The sequence below is a fragment of the Eucalyptus grandis genome, chromosome 8, assembly GCF_016545825.1.
Source record: "Eucalyptus grandis isolate ANBG69807.140 chromosome 8, ASM1654582v1, whole genome shotgun sequence".
Lineage (NCBI taxonomy): Eukaryota > Viridiplantae > Streptophyta > Magnoliopsida > Myrtales > Myrtaceae > Eucalyptus > Eucalyptus grandis.
Window position 1 is genome coordinate 42190396 of NC_052619.1, and position 18852 is coordinate 42209247.

Below are 18852 nucleotides of genomic sequence, written 5' to 3' on the forward strand. Positions count from 1 at the left end.
TAAGTAAGAGATAAAGAGACAAATCATACGAGGTGAGAGTAAGACAAAATGAGCATCCCATTAATAAATATTGAGTTTTAGATTAGGGATTTTAAGGCTTTCACTTTTCTTTTTTTTTTTTCGGCTAGACATTTTTTTTGAAAAATTAAACATATGTTTACATATTACCGGTCTATCCGAATGGATGGGTGAAGGATTCCACATCTAGAACCAGGAACCAGACCGATTCCATCGAGAACCGCCAATTCCAGTCAGGTCCGATCCAATTCCGGACAATTTCTGATTCCTTTGCACATCCTTAGTTGGAACTCTGAAACGTAAAACACAATTCCAAATCTCTAAAATGGATAGAATTCTGGAGCAAAAACGCAAAAGTCGATTGAGAACTGTTGATTAGTCCCCGCAAGTTGCGACGTTTCCTTTTTGGAACCAACCCACCCAAAGGACTTTTCTATGGAGAGATACCTCGAAAGATCCTTCCAGGCAAAAAGGGCCGGATAGAATAAGGACAGAGCAACTGCTGCTGTACTCTCCCTGAAAAGCTGCCGCACATACCTCAGGACTTCGTGGGAATGTCAGTGCGACTAAAAAATAGCATCCCCTCTAAACTATCTTCCTCTTCCTTCGACCAAACAACAAAAGAAAATGCAACCAAAAAGTGATTCCCACACTCTTTTTCAAGATGATAATACATTCACACTTCTTTCTTTTTTAACTCGACAGTCGTATTCACACCTTAAAGCTTTTACCATCTATTGCGTTTTGTTCTAATTACATGACCACTGCGACGAAAGAATGCACATCACTCCTCAATTGAATCACAACAAATAATTCTCGCCAGACCCCCCCATTATCTTACAGAGTTTTTTTTCCAGATTCAAGCTAACACGCTGAGGGCGACTTACGACATCAACAACATCTCGAACTTTTGGTTGTTTCGGGGACCCTTGCCTCGTGTTCCCCCAAGAAGAGTCAATCTACAACACCGGAGTGCCGAAAGCGGCAAAACTAAACTTGTCAATCCTCAGTGGAAAACCAAGATGGGTCAGGGCAGGTCAATTAGATTCATTTTGTTTCTCAGGAACTTCGAGTTGAGGGGGCAGGAGATTCATAAAGCTACCATGAACGGGTCGACCTGCTGCTGTGCCTGACTCATCATCTGTGAAAATACAAATACACGAGGGAAAACCGATAAGCTTCTCAAGTGTCAAAATACAGATGTTTTTCTTAGGTGGCTTAGTTAGCGCCTTCCTCACCAGCTATATTTGATCAATCCTCAGCATAGAGAAGCACAACGAGCTGAGTACTTATTTGAAAAAAAGAAGCTATGGATGCACAAACAAGTGACTTTAGAGTTATCAAGACAAAACATTCTCTAGAGCTCTTACCAAAGAGAGACTTGATGGATGGCCTTTTGGGTTTTGTATTCTTCTTCTTCAGTTCAGCTGTAAATAGGAGGACCAAGTAAGTGATACTGCAGTCTTTGAGTTCAACATTATATATATTCACTTCCTATGAAGAATGCCACACTGAAAATGAAAACAGGCCAAGACTGTTGCAACTATAACGTGAAAAATTTTACAATGAGACTAATTGTAAAGATGGAACACTAAAGGTGATCCTCTTTGAGATAGGTTTAGACTGGTGCAGAATGCTAAGTATCAACAGTCCAAAACCTATAGTAACACGATTTTTTCATTAAGTACAGAAAACAGGCTGACTGGTAAAATAGTCAAAATGAAACAGAACAATTTGGTCAATCTTTTGAGTTTGGCAGGTTCAAAACCAGAACATGGTTTCCACAAGCTTCAGAGAGCATGTGCGGTTAATCAAATATAGGCAACATCTGCACTATCACGTTGTAGCATAACTCCACGTTTGCTGAGGCCTTACTGCATTAACAAAGAGAAAGCATGCAAGTCCAGCAGACTCTCAACAATCCAGAAAGAGAATTATACCTATTCCAGGCAACTGATTATCATTGACAATCTCAAAGTTCTTATATGTGTAACCGACAAAGTTGATGTCCTTGGAAGAGAGCATCTGCAGTCAGAAAGGGAACAATTCATCAGATGACAGTACACTTCCAGTTAAAAGTCTGTCAGACACTTCTATATATGGGTGTGTGCATGCATATATGTATGTATACATTTATATCACAGTAGAGAGTCCCGAGGGTGATTCCATTTTGCTAGAGTAGAAGATGGTGTGAGTACGTAAGAAAGGTATATAAATACAGCCCATCACAAATCTATGATTAAAAGAGAGGGTAAAAACAGAGACTTCAGACCATGCAAATTCAAAAGTATTGAGTTAGGGTTGAGCATGTCGGACCGCCCAATCCGGGAACTGCCTGGATCGGCCCAGACCGGCCAGGTTGGTCCAGTTCCCAGAGGGATTGGTTCGGTTCCTGGTTCCATAAAAATGGAACCGGTGATTGTCGGTCCAGTTTCCGGTTCCGGAGGGGGAACTGGACCGGACCGACTCTTTTTATTAAAAATATATATTATAATTTCTTAAAAATAGTAATAACTCTTGTATTTTTCTTAATTTGTTAATTTTTTTTGCTAAGTAATCGGTTCCATGGGACCGGACCGGTCAGTCCGGTCTGGTCCCCAGTCCCAGGACCATCTAGTCCGGTTCTCAGTCCCTAGGTGGAACAGAACCGGACTGGGAATCAATCACGCCTAGTATGAGAGTTCTGATGGAGTCAAATGAAGAAGGCCTAATATAAAACAGAGAAAAGCTTGACATTTGGTCCAATTTTCAAGTTTAATTAGGTTTTGGCCAAAACCGTTAAAATGGCCTCCTCAAGGCCAACAATTTGGTCTAACTAAAGCCAGTTATTGTGGACTTTTTATGGATGCAAGGTCAATGAAGAAAAATACTTGATTTTTTTTCCAAACTGACACTTTTGAGGAAAGGACTAGACCCCAAAAAGGTTCTTTGCATTGTCAAGAGCATGAGGAAACAACAGTTCAACGTTGGTATCAACATGCACCTTGCATTTAGTATAATGCTACTGTGGTAGAAACCAAAAAATTTGAATATAAGTAGGAATATGGTACAGTTTATAAAATGCATCTGACAATGATTTATGCACGAACCTTTCTCCATGGACCTGATCTTGTTGAAGTTTGAATTTGATTGTCAGCCTACATCACCATAGTATAGAAGTCAACGATGGAAAAAAACTGGATATATCCTAACAGCAGTAATCTGCCACCAGTATTTCTTCCTTCAGCAATCATTTTCATGCCAAAGCAATACATTATATACTTGTCTACCTCTTCAAATTTTTCAAAGTTCTGAGTATCCAACTCATCGTTGACCTCAGGAATAAACGCAGCTTTCATCTGATACAACCGGTCCCATTCGATCCCTATAAACCATGGATGGGCCTGAAACCACAAATGCACCCTTTCAATTGTCATTTTCAGCTCATTAGCTGTAGCAGTTCAATAGTCAAGAATTGAACACTTAAGACCCCATACTTTAATTTCATAAGCCCCTTTCGTTCCCAGCCTCTGGTCGACATTACATAGAAGTTTGCTTATGAGATCTTTAGCTTCTGGAGACAGCTTTGCTTCTTCAGGAAATTTCAAATGAGTTCTCCAGTTCACAATCTGCCAGGACAAGCATTCATATTAGATAGTTGTGAGGCCAAAAGGCCAAGTTGTTGACCGAATTAAAGAACACCACACATGAGAATTCCAGCTCAAAATAAATATTTCATTTTTAACCTTGAAACCTGAATAATTCAATGCGCTCAACAACGTATAAATAAGCCCATTATTCATTTAAAGTTAAAAAATCTGTACGAATCTAAGTGCTAGTCGTAACACATTTCAGCCACCACCATACACATGCTACGACATGTTCATTGTCATCATCAAAGAATGATGGGTTTATTGATCACTGAAAAAAGGCCATAATTCGGTCCTTATCTACAGCTACTGTGTTATATATAGATATGGACATTCACATCCTGTTGATGAAAAGAAATAACATTGTTAGAAGTACAACACCGTCCCTAAAACACACATATTGGTAACAAGGGAGCTCATCTTCTATTGAGGGATTCAACTTCATTTTTCCATAAATACACTGGCACCTATGATGGTAGAGTATCGGCGGAAAAAAAGTAGTATTTCAATGCTAAGATACCTTTCTACATGTTGACATAGGATCGTCGGAGTAAAAAGGAGGGTATCCCACAAGCATTTCATACATGATGGCACCAAGAGACCACCTGCAGAAGTAGTAGCCAAAGATCACCAAAATAAATAACAGGAAAAACATCACAGTTTTGAAAACATAAAGAGACAAAATGATGAGAAGAAAGCATTTTCTTTTCCACAATTTGTTTCTTTTTTTTTCTTGAAAGTACCCACCAATCACATTCCATCCCATAACCTTTCTTCAAAAGAACTTCTGGGGCAATATAATCCGGTGTACCAACGGTTGAATAAGCCTGCATTAGGTATTGTTAAAAGTTTACATGACAACATACACAAGTGCCAGGAGTAATGAAATTGCATGGATTAATAATGAAAATTGGCCGTGAATGATCATCCACATAAATCCCATGCATGTCCCAGACAAGAATAATAGAGGAACCAAAAAAAAAAGTGTGAGGATTAATATCTAACATGATCTGTTTTGTCTTGACTGACCAAAACGGTAATGCCAATCCTACTTGAGTTAAAACTTACCAGCGTCCTTCTGTTCCTCTGCCAATGCTGCAGTTGCTCCTGTTGAGTTCGCTTTGATGCCAAAGGTCGGCCATCACTCGAAAGAGCCCCACTAAGATTGGTTCCCACAGAGAAGTCCTTTTCTTGCAGATTACTGCAATCTAGTGGCTTACATAAACCAAAATCTGATAATTTCATATGACCATTTCTGTCAAGCAGCAAGTTGTCAGGCTTGATATCTCTGCAACATGAGATGGCAAGATGCGTAATTAGTCATTTCAATGAATCATAAGGAAAACAATTATAGGAAATAGAAATAGGGTATTGACTATTAACAATGCACTACCTATGAATATAATTATGTTTATGGATAGATTCAATTGCCAGAACAGTCTCTGCAACATAGAATCTGGCCTCATCTTCAGTCAATATGTCCTTCCTCATTAGCAAAGTCATCATATCTCCACCAGGTAGATACTCCATAATGAGATAGAGATATTCTTCATCCTGGAAGGAGCAATATAGTTTGACAATGCAGTTGCTTTCAACCTCTGCAAGAAGATTCCTCTCTGCTTTCACATGTTCAACCTGAATAATACATTCGCAAGTTACAAGTAGATATAATAAGATCCTGAATCCCATCTTTGGCAGCCTGGAGACAATTATACCTGCCCTCTACGAAGCATCTCAGATTTTTTTAACTTCTTCATAGCATATACATGACCTGTTCCCTTCTCTCTACATATTCTCACCTGTACCGTAAAAACAAACACTAGAATCAGGATCAAAGGCTTGATTCGCTATTGAAAGGGATCAGAATGAAAAAAAAAAAATAGTCAATACAATAGAAAAAATATGAAACTCAGAGAAGACACGTAAATGGATATGAAAAAATTTCAGAGCCAAGCACATCCATGAAAAATGCACAGGAACACATCGAGAACTATATTCCCAGTTACCAAGGATGCTTGAATAGATTATGATCCACCAAAATGAACCGTTTTCTTCCAAGAAAAGCAATCTTGAACTCTAAATGCAGTTCCCGTATCTGCTACCATGCTAAAGTCATTCTACAATCAAATCAGATTATTGCTAATAAGAGATTCTCATGCACAAAGAGTCATTGCCAAACCAACTACTCTGCAAAATCCTCTTACAAAAAAGTTCAAACCTACACAAACAACATATGTGAATAATGGACATGGAGCACTATGTGATAACAATTATGCCATACCTCACCAAATGCACCTTTCCCTATCATTGTCAACGGCTCAAAATCATCAGCACCCATTTTATGCCTCTGAAGGCGCATGTATTCTGTTTCCTTCTTCTCCAGGTGCTTGAGCAAATTGTTTTGCTCTTCCTCGGAAACATCGGCATCAGCCAGCTTCATTTCCAGTATCTGACGACTACAAAACATACATTCACTTCAATTCCATGAATCAAGGGTAGAAAAGACTTTTTAATGTATGAACGTACCCTGCAGAAATTAAATGTATAGGCCACGAGATATCGACAGAAGACATTATTAAGCAGCTACAGACTAAGTGGCCTGTTCTCATCCTTGCCATGGTCCAGTCATCGGGACAGCTACTTAATCCTAAGAAACATTCCATATACATGGGAAGTATTATCATGTAGATACTAGGGGAGCTTCTTCAATTTTATCTATAACATGCATTGTTAGATTGCTAAATTTCACTGTTTGCCGTCTTATCCCTGTCTGTTTTGATTTGGTGAACTATGCATCACTTGCCAAAACAGAGTGTCCTACGATAAAAAGAGCCTACCTAGATCCAAAAAATGTGAGGGATTCGATTCTTGATTAGTTTACAATGCATTTTCTTCCATTAACATCGGAAAATGGAAGAAGGAAAAGCTCTATCACAAACAGAAAGCAAGGAGCCATTAAGAGGCAATTGTCTGCCCAAATGCATAGAAGGGAGAAGGTATTGACTAGGTGCAAAAAATTTCTCCATTTAACTAACACAACTGTAGTAATTAAAGGATGTTGTACTGACATCAACTCTATGTCTCACAGAACCCTTGCAGAGTAGGATTTAGGAGCCAACTAATGGTTCTGACTCAGAAGTCTCATTGAATGAAAAAAGCAGTTTCGCAGATTTTTCTTCTCATTGCCAAAATCATGACATGTCCTTTGTTCGGGATAGGACCAAAGGAGGTTGAAGACAACTACAATATGATCATTTAAACTAATCATACCCTACATCTCGCTACTGTTGCAAGTAAAGCACATGCTTTTAGAACTTTCCAGCATTATCTTTCCAACACTTCCTACTTCACTTGTCCTCCTCCATCTAAAGAGTTCATGCCTCATCTATGGAGGATTTGAGTTAAAGACAATATTTCTATCCACTGCCTGAAGTTAGCATCAATGAATGCCGTCACTGATACATGGAAGACAAACCACGACATGTCATAACCAGTCAAAGGAATAAACTCTAGCCAGTTTTTTTTTTTTTAAAAAGAAAGGAATTAATGACATCATCATTAGGAATGTCATTGTCGCATCTGGGATACTTCAATGAATAAGGCATTAAATAAAAAAAAAGTGCAAAGTCTGCTCAGGTGTTCCACAATTACTTCACACCCATTCACTCATTGGACGTGCTTTAAGGCAAGATAATTATTGTCAAGTATATTGCTCCCAATTGCAGTCAACAGCTGAGTTTATTCTAACTTTCCCTCGAGCTTATTTGTTGGATTAAAATGATGACATTATAGGTCTTCAAATGATTAATTTGAAGCCATGAAATGATCTACAAATTCTATCACGCGGCAGACATATTAAGAATTACTTCCTCATTTATTTGCCATGCATCTCCCAAAAGAACCCAATCCTCATAAATGGCGGCTCAGAGAAAGGAACTACTCGGTATATGAGTACAATGAAAAAGAAGTACTTGGCATGATCCAGTAGAAAAGAATCATCCATAATTGCTAGAGTAAAACCATACCGCTCTTTCCTTTCTTCAATATTCTTCATTTGCTTTTTGTAATGATTTTCTATGTACTGCTTCGCTGCTGCAACTTTCTGCTTGGTGACATTTGAAGGTGCTTCTTCACTTGTTGGAGGTTTTGACCCATCTTTCCCATTCCCAGCGACGTCTTTCTTTTTCGACGGCCTTGCTCCATCTTTGGACCTAAACTTCCCAAACCAACATCTTGTGGGGTCCATTACCAGACTCCCAACTCTAAATCTTACCTCCCAAATCTACTTGTCAATTAATCGTCGCCAACTGCTAAAGAGCACAAACTGCACTTGGCAAATATCTCAAGGAAATATCCAGATCCTTGCATGCCATCAGTCGCTAAATGGCCCAATTCACGCTCTTCGAATCTACGGAATGAAACGATAGTAAGTCAGCCCCATAGGAATATATAATTACAATAAAAGGGCAAAGAATTAGACACAACATTCTGTCCCTGAAGAATCATTTCCATTTCTCCAGGGAATCGAAACGCTTATCCAAGAATGGTAGAACAAGAACTTTTGATAACCAAACAACACGCGCCTCTTCCACAAAAGATTCAATCTCTAGCCAAATGGCATATTCCCAAAAAGTCAATACCGCATCGAAACCGCCAGCATGGTGCACTGTCTATGCACCTTGTTGCCACGAGAATGACATGCCAACCACGGCCGGTTAGATTACTCGTGCCACAAGTGATAACTGACATAATGAGAGTGACCTAAATGCTCAATTCAAGAAACAGAGGGACGAGATTTCGTATTCAGCGGCATTAGGTACTGAAAACACATCAAATCATCCTTAGCTCAGCAGGAGATCTCATGATCTTAACCGACAGCACATCCGCAAAGCAACTTCAACGTGCTCCACGCGAGCATTATGATCCGGTTAGGCGAGGCGGAGCAGATATGTACACTTTCAGAACGAACCGCTACGCAGATCACTCGAACCTCCGAAATTACCGGCCAGGAACCGCTTCGAGATAGAACGAGAAACGTAAAGCGGACATTACTCCTGGCGATCGTATTCCAACGCACGGAAAGCGAAATTCTCCCCTAACGGAAGCAAGCGACGCGGCTCGACGGCTAATCCGAACTCTCCATTCCGCAAGGAAAAACGGCGAAGCAAATGCAGCCGAAGGAGGTTAAAAAAGAAGAGGACGAGAATCTCGTCGTCCGATTCTGGAAAGCAGAGCGAGGAAGTACTGACCAGTGGATGAGCTGCGAGCAATTCCCATACTCGCTCCGATCCAGAACGCCGGCGCGACCGGGCCGGGGGGAGAAAGGAAACCGCCGAAGAGCCCGTCGGGAAACCTAGGACGGAGCGGGGGGGGCGATTCCTCCGGCGAGGCGGCGGCGGGGGCGGCCGGGGGAGGCGGTTAAGGGGAGCGGAGGCGGAGATCACGGCGGAGAGGAGGCGGAATTCGCGGCGGGGGAGGAAGGGAGGAAGGAGAGAGAGCAAAGCTTCTTTTTTACTTGGGTGGAGGTGTAGTTGCTGGTAGAGGAGGTGGAGGAGGTGGTGGTGTGGTTGAGTTCATGATTCGCTTCTCTCTCTCTCTCTCTTTTTCTCTCTCTTTCTCTCTCTTTCCTTCTCTCTCTCTCGATGCCCCCTTTTTCTCTGCGCGTTGAAACTTTTGATTTTCTCTTTTTCCCCTTTTTTCTTTTTCTTTATTTTCTCCGTTTTCTTTCTTTCCTTCCTTCTTTTTTTTTTTTTTTTCGCTTGCTTTGCGCGTATTGAAAATTGAAGCCCTTCTTTTCTCTCTCTCTCTCTCTACCCCCGACACGCGCTTACGGAATTGAGACGTTTGAGGGGGTTGGGATGGTGGGGGATGGCGAGGATTCTTCCGAAGATAATTTTCCGTATTTGTTGTAGGGTTATACCACGGAAAAATCCAAATTATTACACTTATGATGAATTTCTTTTAAATTATTTTTTTTACCATTAAAAACTTTGAATAGATACATTTGTGATAAATTTATTATCTATTACTTTTTTAAATTAATTAATAATATAAAAAACCTCAAACTGATTCACTTATAACAAACGAAAAGTACAACCAAATTAGTGTACCCATTAACTGTCACTATTCTCCAACTTAGTAATTTGATGATAAAATTTAATACAGATGATAAACTAGGGTTTACTTTTGAATCAATTTATCGCAAGTATACCAAGTGTGAGTTTAGTTTTTGGTAAATTTTTCACAAGTGCATCAATTTAGAATTTTTATGATAATAATCATTTCTTTTAATTATCTTTAATATGTCAGTATAAATAAAATTTAACCTATTAAATTGGTAATTCAATTATCATAAACTACCATGACCATTTGATAATGGCAATTTCGATTGTCCTCGTTGTTTGTATTGATGCCTAGTTTCGGCAGTGCATGTACCCTGTGAGACAAAATTTTCTCAGTGACTTTCTCTATATATGCTGGATCCCAGTACTCATAAATGTTCACCAGCACAAGTTATGTTGATCAATGATCCAAATATAAACGGTCAATGCAATATATGCAATACCATACCGGTTTTTTTTTGGGGCTAAGTAGTAACAAACGTACAAGTTGTCGGTATACCAGATTTTGAATGCAATTAATATCTTAAATGCACCAAGCTAATGCGAGGGAGCATGCCTTAAGATCGTCTGGAAAAGTGGATAGGTCGAGGCCTACAAAAGAAATTTGACCGCCATCTCTAGAATTTAGGATCATTGTCTAAACCAGTGGAACCTCGAGATTATTCTTCCTAAATTTTGTACAAGAGAAAAGGCAAAATAATAAAAATGTTTTCACCATCGAGCTTCAAAGACTTTCAAGAGCATAGATATAGTATAATTAAAATAATGAACAACTTTACTCAATCGTCAACACCCGTTATGACTTGAAACATCTTAACTTTGCCGAAAAATGATGTGAGAAGGACACCATAAGTGATGCAATTTCACATACATGATTAATTCGATGCCATAAATTTTCAATCAATCGTTTAAGTACTATAACCTAAAAAAATAAAAAATAAAGATTCACTTTCAGTGACGTAGCCAATTTCCCTCACTTGAAAATCCGATGTAACAATAATATTAATATCACTTAACGAAACGTTGGAAATTAAATTTGTTAAAGATATATCAACTTGAGATTTGTAATAGTCAAGATATTAATCTTGGGTAAATTTATTTTAGATATATTAATTTAGAGTTTTTCCATTTTGAGTAACGTTAGCTTTCCCTTGTCGGAAAGTTTGATGTGATGCTAAATTTAATATTAATATCACTTGTCTCGACTTTTTTTCTTATACCATTAAATGCTCACAAAATGTCTTTTCACGACGTGCGGCGCTCCCAAACTTCAAACAACCCTTATTCTTTTCTTACGAAAAAGAATAATTGGTGGCTTCTAGTCAAATCAGAAGTGCTCATTACTATAATTAGGAGCATTAATTTCCTTTCTTTTCCCGGCGATTAGTCGGTTAACATGCGGTTCGAGAAGTACAAAGCATGACTCATTAACTCTTACCCATTTCATACAAGGTATAACTGCAAAAAATAAAATAATAATAATAATAATAATAATAATAATAATAATAATAATAATAATAAGATAAATCACACTCAATTATATTTAAAAAAATCCGTCAACTATTCCAAGCTTTCCCATGGACGTCGGAATTTTAACATCTATTAAAGACGGAAGTCTAATAAAATGTACTTTCAGGTCACTAATGCAAGTTCGGGGGCATTAATGAAGAAAAAAAAGAGAGTAGGATGTTGGTGCCTCAAAAGGAAAAGTTTAGGGTTTTTCTTTTTATTACATCATCCCTTTTATTTATGTAAAAGAACAAGGGTTAATACCTTGAAAAACCCCAAACTGGTATACCTGTGACAAATTTATCCCAAACTATTTTTTTGACCACCAAAAACCCCAAACTGGTATACATTTGACAAATTTACCATAAACTGGTACACTTGTGACAAATTTACCCTCTGTTAGTTTTAGTTAAATTTTCTTGTTAAATTATAAAGTTAAATAACACGTGACAATTGACCGGTATATCAATTTGGGATTTTACACTCTGTTTGTCATAGTTTATAATTTTGTGATTTTTTTGTGGTATTGATCTAATTTTTCGAAGGATATATTAGTCACAAATTTATCAGTTTTGGGTTTTTTGTGGTCAAATAAATTAATTTAGGGTAAATTTGTCATAAATGTACCAGTTTATGGTTTTTTATAGTTAGTCGGGGTAAATTTGTCACAGGTGTACCAGTTTGGGGTTTTTCACAGTCAAAAAAATAGTTTGAGGTAAATTTGTCACAAATGTACCAGTTTGGGGTTTTTTAAGGTATTAACCCAAAGAACAATAATGAATAATTTATAAAATATTTTCCTAGATGTTTCCATTGTCGACAAAATTAATGTCGAGTCATTTTGATGACCGATAAAGAAATTTTTGTTTATTTATTTTTGTAAGCGATAGAAAATGGTGATTTTCCCCCAAAAAATGTGTTCAAAATTAGGGGTGAGTATCGGTTTAGGATTAGGTCTAGAGTTGACCCTAGATCGACCTTGGATTGGCTCATCCTAGCCGATCTTGATCCAGTTCCCAAGGATATTGGACCACTCTTTAGTCTTAGGATCCCTAAACCTGCGCTGTGCAGATTGACCCTTAGACTTAGAACTTTATTGGACCAACCCTATATATATAATATTACACATATATCATATATCTTATATATTTTTGTCTACTTTAAATCCTTACACCATCACCTTTATTCTTTCTTATGCAATTTTACCATGTAAATTAAAAAGTAAAAACCCAGCTCAAATTTGATCAAATAAAATAGAAATTCTTCACTCACCCTAGTGTCACTCGCCGCTCGCCTCTGGCCTCTCCTCACTTGCCTCACGAGTGCAACTCAACAACTACAAATGGAGATTTATATTGTTGTCTTATTTTAGATTTATGTTTGATATGTACCGATATATGTTGCATTGTTGATATATATATAATTCGAAAGAACATGTTTGTCCTTTTAAGGAATGTAAAAAATGAAATAAAAAATAATTTGTTGGTCTTGAGTTAACCCTGAAATTGAAAACCAATAATTTGCGGGTTAGTCTCTGAGTTAGATACTGGACCTGCCTACCCTGAATCATGCTCATCTCTATTTAGAACCATTTATTTTCCTCAAAATAAACCGACTATAATATCGTAAGTTTCAAAAAGGAGCAGACAGGAACTAAATCTACGCACGAAGATGGGGAGAAAGTGGGGAGCTTTGTTTGTTTGGGAGATGAAAATGATTGGTCAAAATGATAAATTAGAGAAGGAACTTACGAGATTAGTGGCATCTTTAAGGGACGATGATGATGACGAGGATGAGCTGGACCACAAGCAGCATGGGTCTCAAAAACACACTCGCCTAGCTTTTCAATACGTTAAGGAAAAAAAAAAGAAAAAAAAAAAGCCATGATGTACGCCTGAGATACAGAAAGCATGCCTGACACGTGGCACGCTCACATGCGTCGTCGGATGGCGATGGACTTTTGGGGACCGGCGGTCCAAATCTTTCTGTCACCGACCACAAAAATAAAAGGAAAAAAAATCATCTTCCTGTCACAAAATAAATGAAATGTGAATTTTTACCCAAGATATTATATGGTCCATGCGATTTTAATTTATTCAATATGTCCATAAACTTTTAATATGTATTCATTGGAATCTCTAAATTATATATGCTTAATGTTACTCCTGAACTTGTATTAATGAAAAGACAATATATAATATCTTCAAATAGTTTAAGGAATAAGTTTTATTGAGCAAATTAAAATTTCAGGATCGACATTACATGTTTTATCAACATTCATGGAGTATTTGTTCATTTCCCTTTTTTGGTCACTAGTTAAAATATCATTATTTCCACTTTTTTTTGGAAAAAGATAGGACGACATCTCGTACTTGTTGTTTGCAATAGTAGAGCAAGAATATTGTATTATCATAATTATTGAAGTATCTTGATTATAAGATGGAGGTTTGGATAACTCCAGATAGATCTCTTGTAATCATATATCACTAGTATAAGATTAAAAAGTTTAATTAATTGTCATTTTTGTCACAGAAGTTATGGCGCTTCTCTAATTTAATCCAAGAACTGATTTTTTCTTTTAATTTGGTCCCTGAATCTTTTAGCAATTCTAGCTTGCTCCTTCCACACATTTTCCCACTTTTGTTTTTACGGGCATTGCCCAAATACGACATCAACAGAAGCAAAATTTCTCGCCAATCCTTTCTAGTCGCCATCCTCTCATATTCCAATACATATAAACTGGGAGATATAACAAGTGAGAATACTGACATGAGTATTAATCAAAATATTTCGGCTCACATATTTTTATTTTTTTATTTTTAAATCCGAAACTCATAAAACTTTCACAACACGCAAAAGCTGACACGTGTATTAAAATATAAATTTTAATTTTTTTAAAATTCGAATAATATTTTAAAATTTAGGCCGGGTACATTTTCCCTTCGGCTCAGGTGTAAACAAACTGGCAAAATAATGATTTAGGCTTTAGAGGACTAGATTATAGAGACTTGAAAAGGAAAAAGATAGACCGTAAGAGCGTATCTAAATAAAATTTTACTTTTTGTTTAATCTAAATCTTATGGCGAATGCGCATATAGATTTTGTTAAGCCTAAACATGTGAAACTTCCACAATATACAAATTTCGACAAGTAAATTCACACTTCTATGTTTTAAATTTGTTTAATAATTGAATAATATTTTTGAAAAGAAAACAAAAAGATACTTTTTAATTTGAACTTAATTCTTAAACAAACAAGCCCATTTATCTTTCTCAACTATGACATGGATACATCAAATACTTAATTTTCAAAAAACTTGCTCCTTTGTCTCCTACAAAACCTGCCTCGCCACTTTAACTACCGATTTCAGTTCTTCTTGAAGCATAGAAAGACAACCATGCAATAATAGAATAGATGTACATGCACACATCCAAAGTCAAATAACAGGGTCTCTATCATTTTCAGGTACCTAATAATTGCATTAATAATTCATGACGATAGCCTCGATCAAGTTTGTGCGGTGACCCAGTTGGATAAGACTCTCCAATAAAACTAACAAAAGTGGAGGGGGTCGAATCCCGCTGACCGCACGGGATCTTAAGCGCGACGTCGGGGTGGTGGGTCCTCCGCTTAGCGTCGTTTCCAGGGTTTACCGCCACCGGCTGTACGGGGTTCCTTGGGTATCAAAAAAAAAAAAAAAAAATTGTACAATAATAAGCTGTTTGAATCTTTCGCCTCAACTTAATAAAGGAAGATTCCGAGTGTCCATCTCTCATATGTGCCGAATTCCAAAAAAGAGTCACTGGCTTGCGTAACTGTACCAATCACTCAACACGGCATAGGGACAAGGGGACTTTTGTCAATCTCAGATGGAATTTAGTTGGTTGTCAATTAGCGTGATGCACTTAACAATGATTTAAATATATATATATATATATATATATATATATATATATATATATATATATATCAATCATTCATATATAGCACGTATAAGAGGAGCCATTATAGAAAGAAATCTCTGGAGATGTATTATACCAGGAAAATCTTCAATTTCAAAGGAGAAAAACATCACACCATCGAGCCATTCCACGTTGGGATGAAGAAAATTTCAATAATCAGTATTTTTTAAAATATATATTTTTAAATTATTTATTTTCTGCAAAATAATCAAACCTCATATCCTCTCACTTTTCAAAGTCATACCCATCATCTCGCACCTACTTCCAATAGTATTTCAATCAAATCCGTTGACCGAAAACAATAATAAACAAAGAAGCTAAGCCAAATTAATTCAACTGCAGCCTCCGTGATTCGTTGACTTTTGGTGTTCTAGAAGGTGAATTCTTGGTTATGAAAGATTATTAAGTTAACTCCGTGTATGATTTCTCTCATAAGTAGATGATCGCATTCACGTGGGACCGAGGAGAAAATACAGAGCGAGTGTATATAATTGATGATTATTCATTATTATGAATGTTTTCCAGTTCTGCTCCGAAAATGTTTATTTAAAGCATGTCATTTTTCAGAATATATTTCTTTTCAATTTCGAAGACGTGTCGATATATACTTTCTTTAACTTGTAATTCAAGATTGCAATTCTTAAAATAGTCCCTTTGGCACTTGCTTGCTTGAAGCACCGGGACCCAATAGTTATCCATCTTTTCGAGTGTCTTCACTCACTAATCACGTGTATTTAATTGGTCAGGTATGTTCATTGTTCTAATTTTTTTTTAAAGCAAAATTTTACTTCTTGACATCTTCGCCAAAATAAAAATCTTATTCATGATTCATAAAATTAGGAAAGAAATTGACACGATCACAATTTTTGGGTATAATCGAATTGTACAGAGTCATACATTAAGAATTATGTTAAATTAGCTCTTTAGCACAACAAAAAATATGATTAGTATAACAAAAGTCCTAAAACTTATTTTGAAAGTAAAATTGAGTTATAATATATACAAAATGTGCAATTAAGTTATAAAACTTATCAAATTAATGCAATCGAGTCTTTTTGTTAACTCCATCAAATTTGAGTAACGAAAAATGCTAACATAATTTTATTTATTTATTTTTCCTCTATTATGTGGAGATAATATGGTTAAAACATGAAAAAAATGACGTTGTTTTGATCTAATATGATTTTTTTATACAAATCTTATTTAGATTAAATTTAAAAATAAGCTTAAAAAAAAAAGAGAAGGTTTGGAACTAGGCAAAGGCTGTGCCGATGACTGACAAGAATGGGCAACCCTCGCCCAATTTGAGGGAGGGCCGAGGCCTAACTAATCTTGTCGACCATGCCCCAGTTGATAGTTGGGTAGTGGCAATAGGGGCTTGCACAACCCTTATCGCTTGATTCCAAACCCTTTTTTAATTTAATTTAAACAAATTTTGTATTAAAGATCAGATTTAGATTGATCGTCTTAATCACATTATTGTCACGTATGAAAGAGAAATACAAAAAAAAAAGTTATATCAACATTTTCTATTAGCTAAGTTGAACAGAATGAATGAAAGAACTTGATTGTACTAATTTGATAAGTTTAAAGACTTGATTGTATTTTTACAAGTTTTATGACTCAATTATATCTTCATAATAAGTTTTAGGGCTACCAATATATTTATCTCAAGATATTAAGTAAAATTAGTTAGATTTCAAATATTATTAGGAAAAAAAAGGTGAAGCGAAAATCACTCCGAAGAGATGAATAAGGCTTTAGTAAAAGGTCTTGCATAATATGATTGTCGCCTAAACCTAAAAAGTACGGCCACGTGTTTTGGTGGATGAGCTGATCCTGATTTACATTATCTTTCTCCCTTTTTAGGTCAGACATCATGATTTTATTCGAATGTTCCTTTTACAAACTATTTTATTGCCAATTGACAAGGAACCTACATACATTCTATTTTATTCTTGGAATGATTACATAAACGGCCATTAAACTTTCGCTAAAAGTATAATGTAGTTCATAAACTTTTATTTTATTTAATATGATCCTTAAATTTTATCTTAATGTGCAATATAGTCCTTAAATTTTTAATAAGTGTTCAATATATTCCCTAGACTATATAAAAATATAAGGACAATATTGGATATTGAACAAATTAAAAGTTTAAGAATCATATTGCATATTCTATCAAAGTTTTTTTTTTTTTTTTTTTTTGGTAAAAGGTAAGATATTTATTGACTTTAAACCAATAAGTTATACAGTTGTATAGTAAGGGACCCGGCACCAAAACTTACATTCAATGTGACAAAGTAGTCAGACCGAGTGGAAGAGTATCGAGACAATGAGGGAAGAGCAGAAAATGAGAAGAAAAAACAACCAGCAAAAAGCAAATAGCCAAATAATGGCCACAAACAAAGAGAGAGGGGGGTATCCAGCAAACAACACAAAACCACCCCAAGTAAAACAAAACAAAGCAAGGACAGGAATAAAGACTAAGGAGATGACATCACAAAGGAGGATCAGATGATATCAGCTTCTGAAAAAAAGAAGACATCCAACCACAACTCTAAGGCCGTGAGCACCTCCATCTTCAAAAAGTCCAAGCCTCCATCTTCAAAGAGCGCACTTCCAGTAACTAGTTAGCGACAACCCAGCACAAAGGAGGATCAGTTGGCAACAACTTCCGAAGAGACGAACTCCATCCCCAACCGCATCTTTGTTGGCTGCGAGTAGCTCCATCTTCGATGAGACCAAGTTTGCAGCACCTAATAGACCCTCCAAGGGAAAGAACGAGATGGCTAGCCCTCTATTGTAAACATAGAAAGCACTCCTAGTGAAAAGATAGCCACGGCCAACTGGATGAGATAGAGAGACAGCATGATCATTAAAAAATAGAAGGATGCAATCCCCAGCTCAGTTGGAGTCTTATGCTTTTGGGGGTGTCCGAAATCCCTTTGAAAGTTAAACCCTTGTTAACCGCTTTATCGAGGTGTAGCTTTAAATCCGATAGGGAGAACCTTTGATTGCAAAAGATAAAGTTGTTCATCACTTTCCATATAGGGTAGCATAGGGCATCAAAAGCAAAGCGGGCTAAAGATTGGTGAAAACTGTTATCAGATAAGTGTTTCGCAGCCCACTCCAGATTTTTCCCTTATGAATGATTTTGCCAAGTGATGTTGCATTTAGCTGCCCAGTAAAGCGCAAGACTACCCATTTTTGGGCAGCCAAAGAACAAGTGGTTGATTGAGTCCGGTCTAGCAGAACAGAAGGCACGTAAAGCATGCTAAATTCTCTTAATAGCAGGTAGAAGTACCTGGGTAGATAGCCTATTACGGGTAATAAGCCATAGGTGGGATTGATAGCGTTGTGGCAAGGTGGAAATCCATATGAAGGAGGACTAGCTACCCGTCCTCTAGGCCGCAACAAATTCCAAGCAGAAGCTGTAGAGAAAACACCTAAAGACTGACCAAGTCATAAGAGGCGGTCATTGTCAAGATTGAGGGTCGGAAGGGGGTCATCCCAGTCCGCAATGGTGGTCGTGACATGGGAAGGGAGTGTCAAGGCAAAAAGCCCACCCATTGTCAAGGCAAGTCGCGGGATTCTAGAACAAAAAATTTC

General features: G+C 37.0%; 1 protein-coding gene across 1 annotated transcript; it reads right to left on the reverse strand.

The window, feature by feature from the left end:
* Positions 1 to 646: 646 nt before the first annotated feature.
* LOC104414480 (serine/threonine-protein kinase tricornered) lies at positions 647 to 9249 on the reverse strand. The gene is made up of 14 exons (XM_010025620.3): positions 8897 to 9249; positions 7673 to 8055; positions 5929 to 6103; positions 5363 to 5446; positions 5041 to 5282; positions 4716 to 4935; positions 4395 to 4474; positions 4168 to 4252; positions 3495 to 3626; positions 3288 to 3401; positions 3108 to 3155; positions 1959 to 2043; positions 1389 to 1445; positions 647 to 1159 (listed from the first exon to the last, which is right to left on the reverse strand). Exons 2-14 carry the CDS (start codon positions 7891 to 7893, stop codon positions 1056 to 1058), a joined length of 1647 nt encoding a protein of 548 aa, XP_010023922.2. The 5' UTR covers positions 7894 to 8055; positions 8897 to 9249; the 3' UTR covers positions 647 to 1055.
* Between the last annotated feature and the right edge of the window lie 9603 nt (positions 9250 to 18852).

Bases quoted from the DNA above. Each gene is read 5' to 3' on its own strand.
- LOC104414480 (XM_010025620.3), bottom strand. From the start codon at position 7,893: ATGGACCCCACAAGATGTTGGTTTGGGAAGTTTAGGTCCAAAGATGGA. The intron at 5,283-5,362 runs GTATAATTGTCT...TGTATTATTCAG, and splicing joins AGATGCTTCGTAGAGGGCAG to GTTGAACATGTGAAAGCAGA. The intron at 1,446-1,958 runs GTATAATTCTCT...TCCTATTTACAG, and splicing joins TAATCAGTTGCCTGGAATAG to CTGAACTGAAGAAGAAGAAT.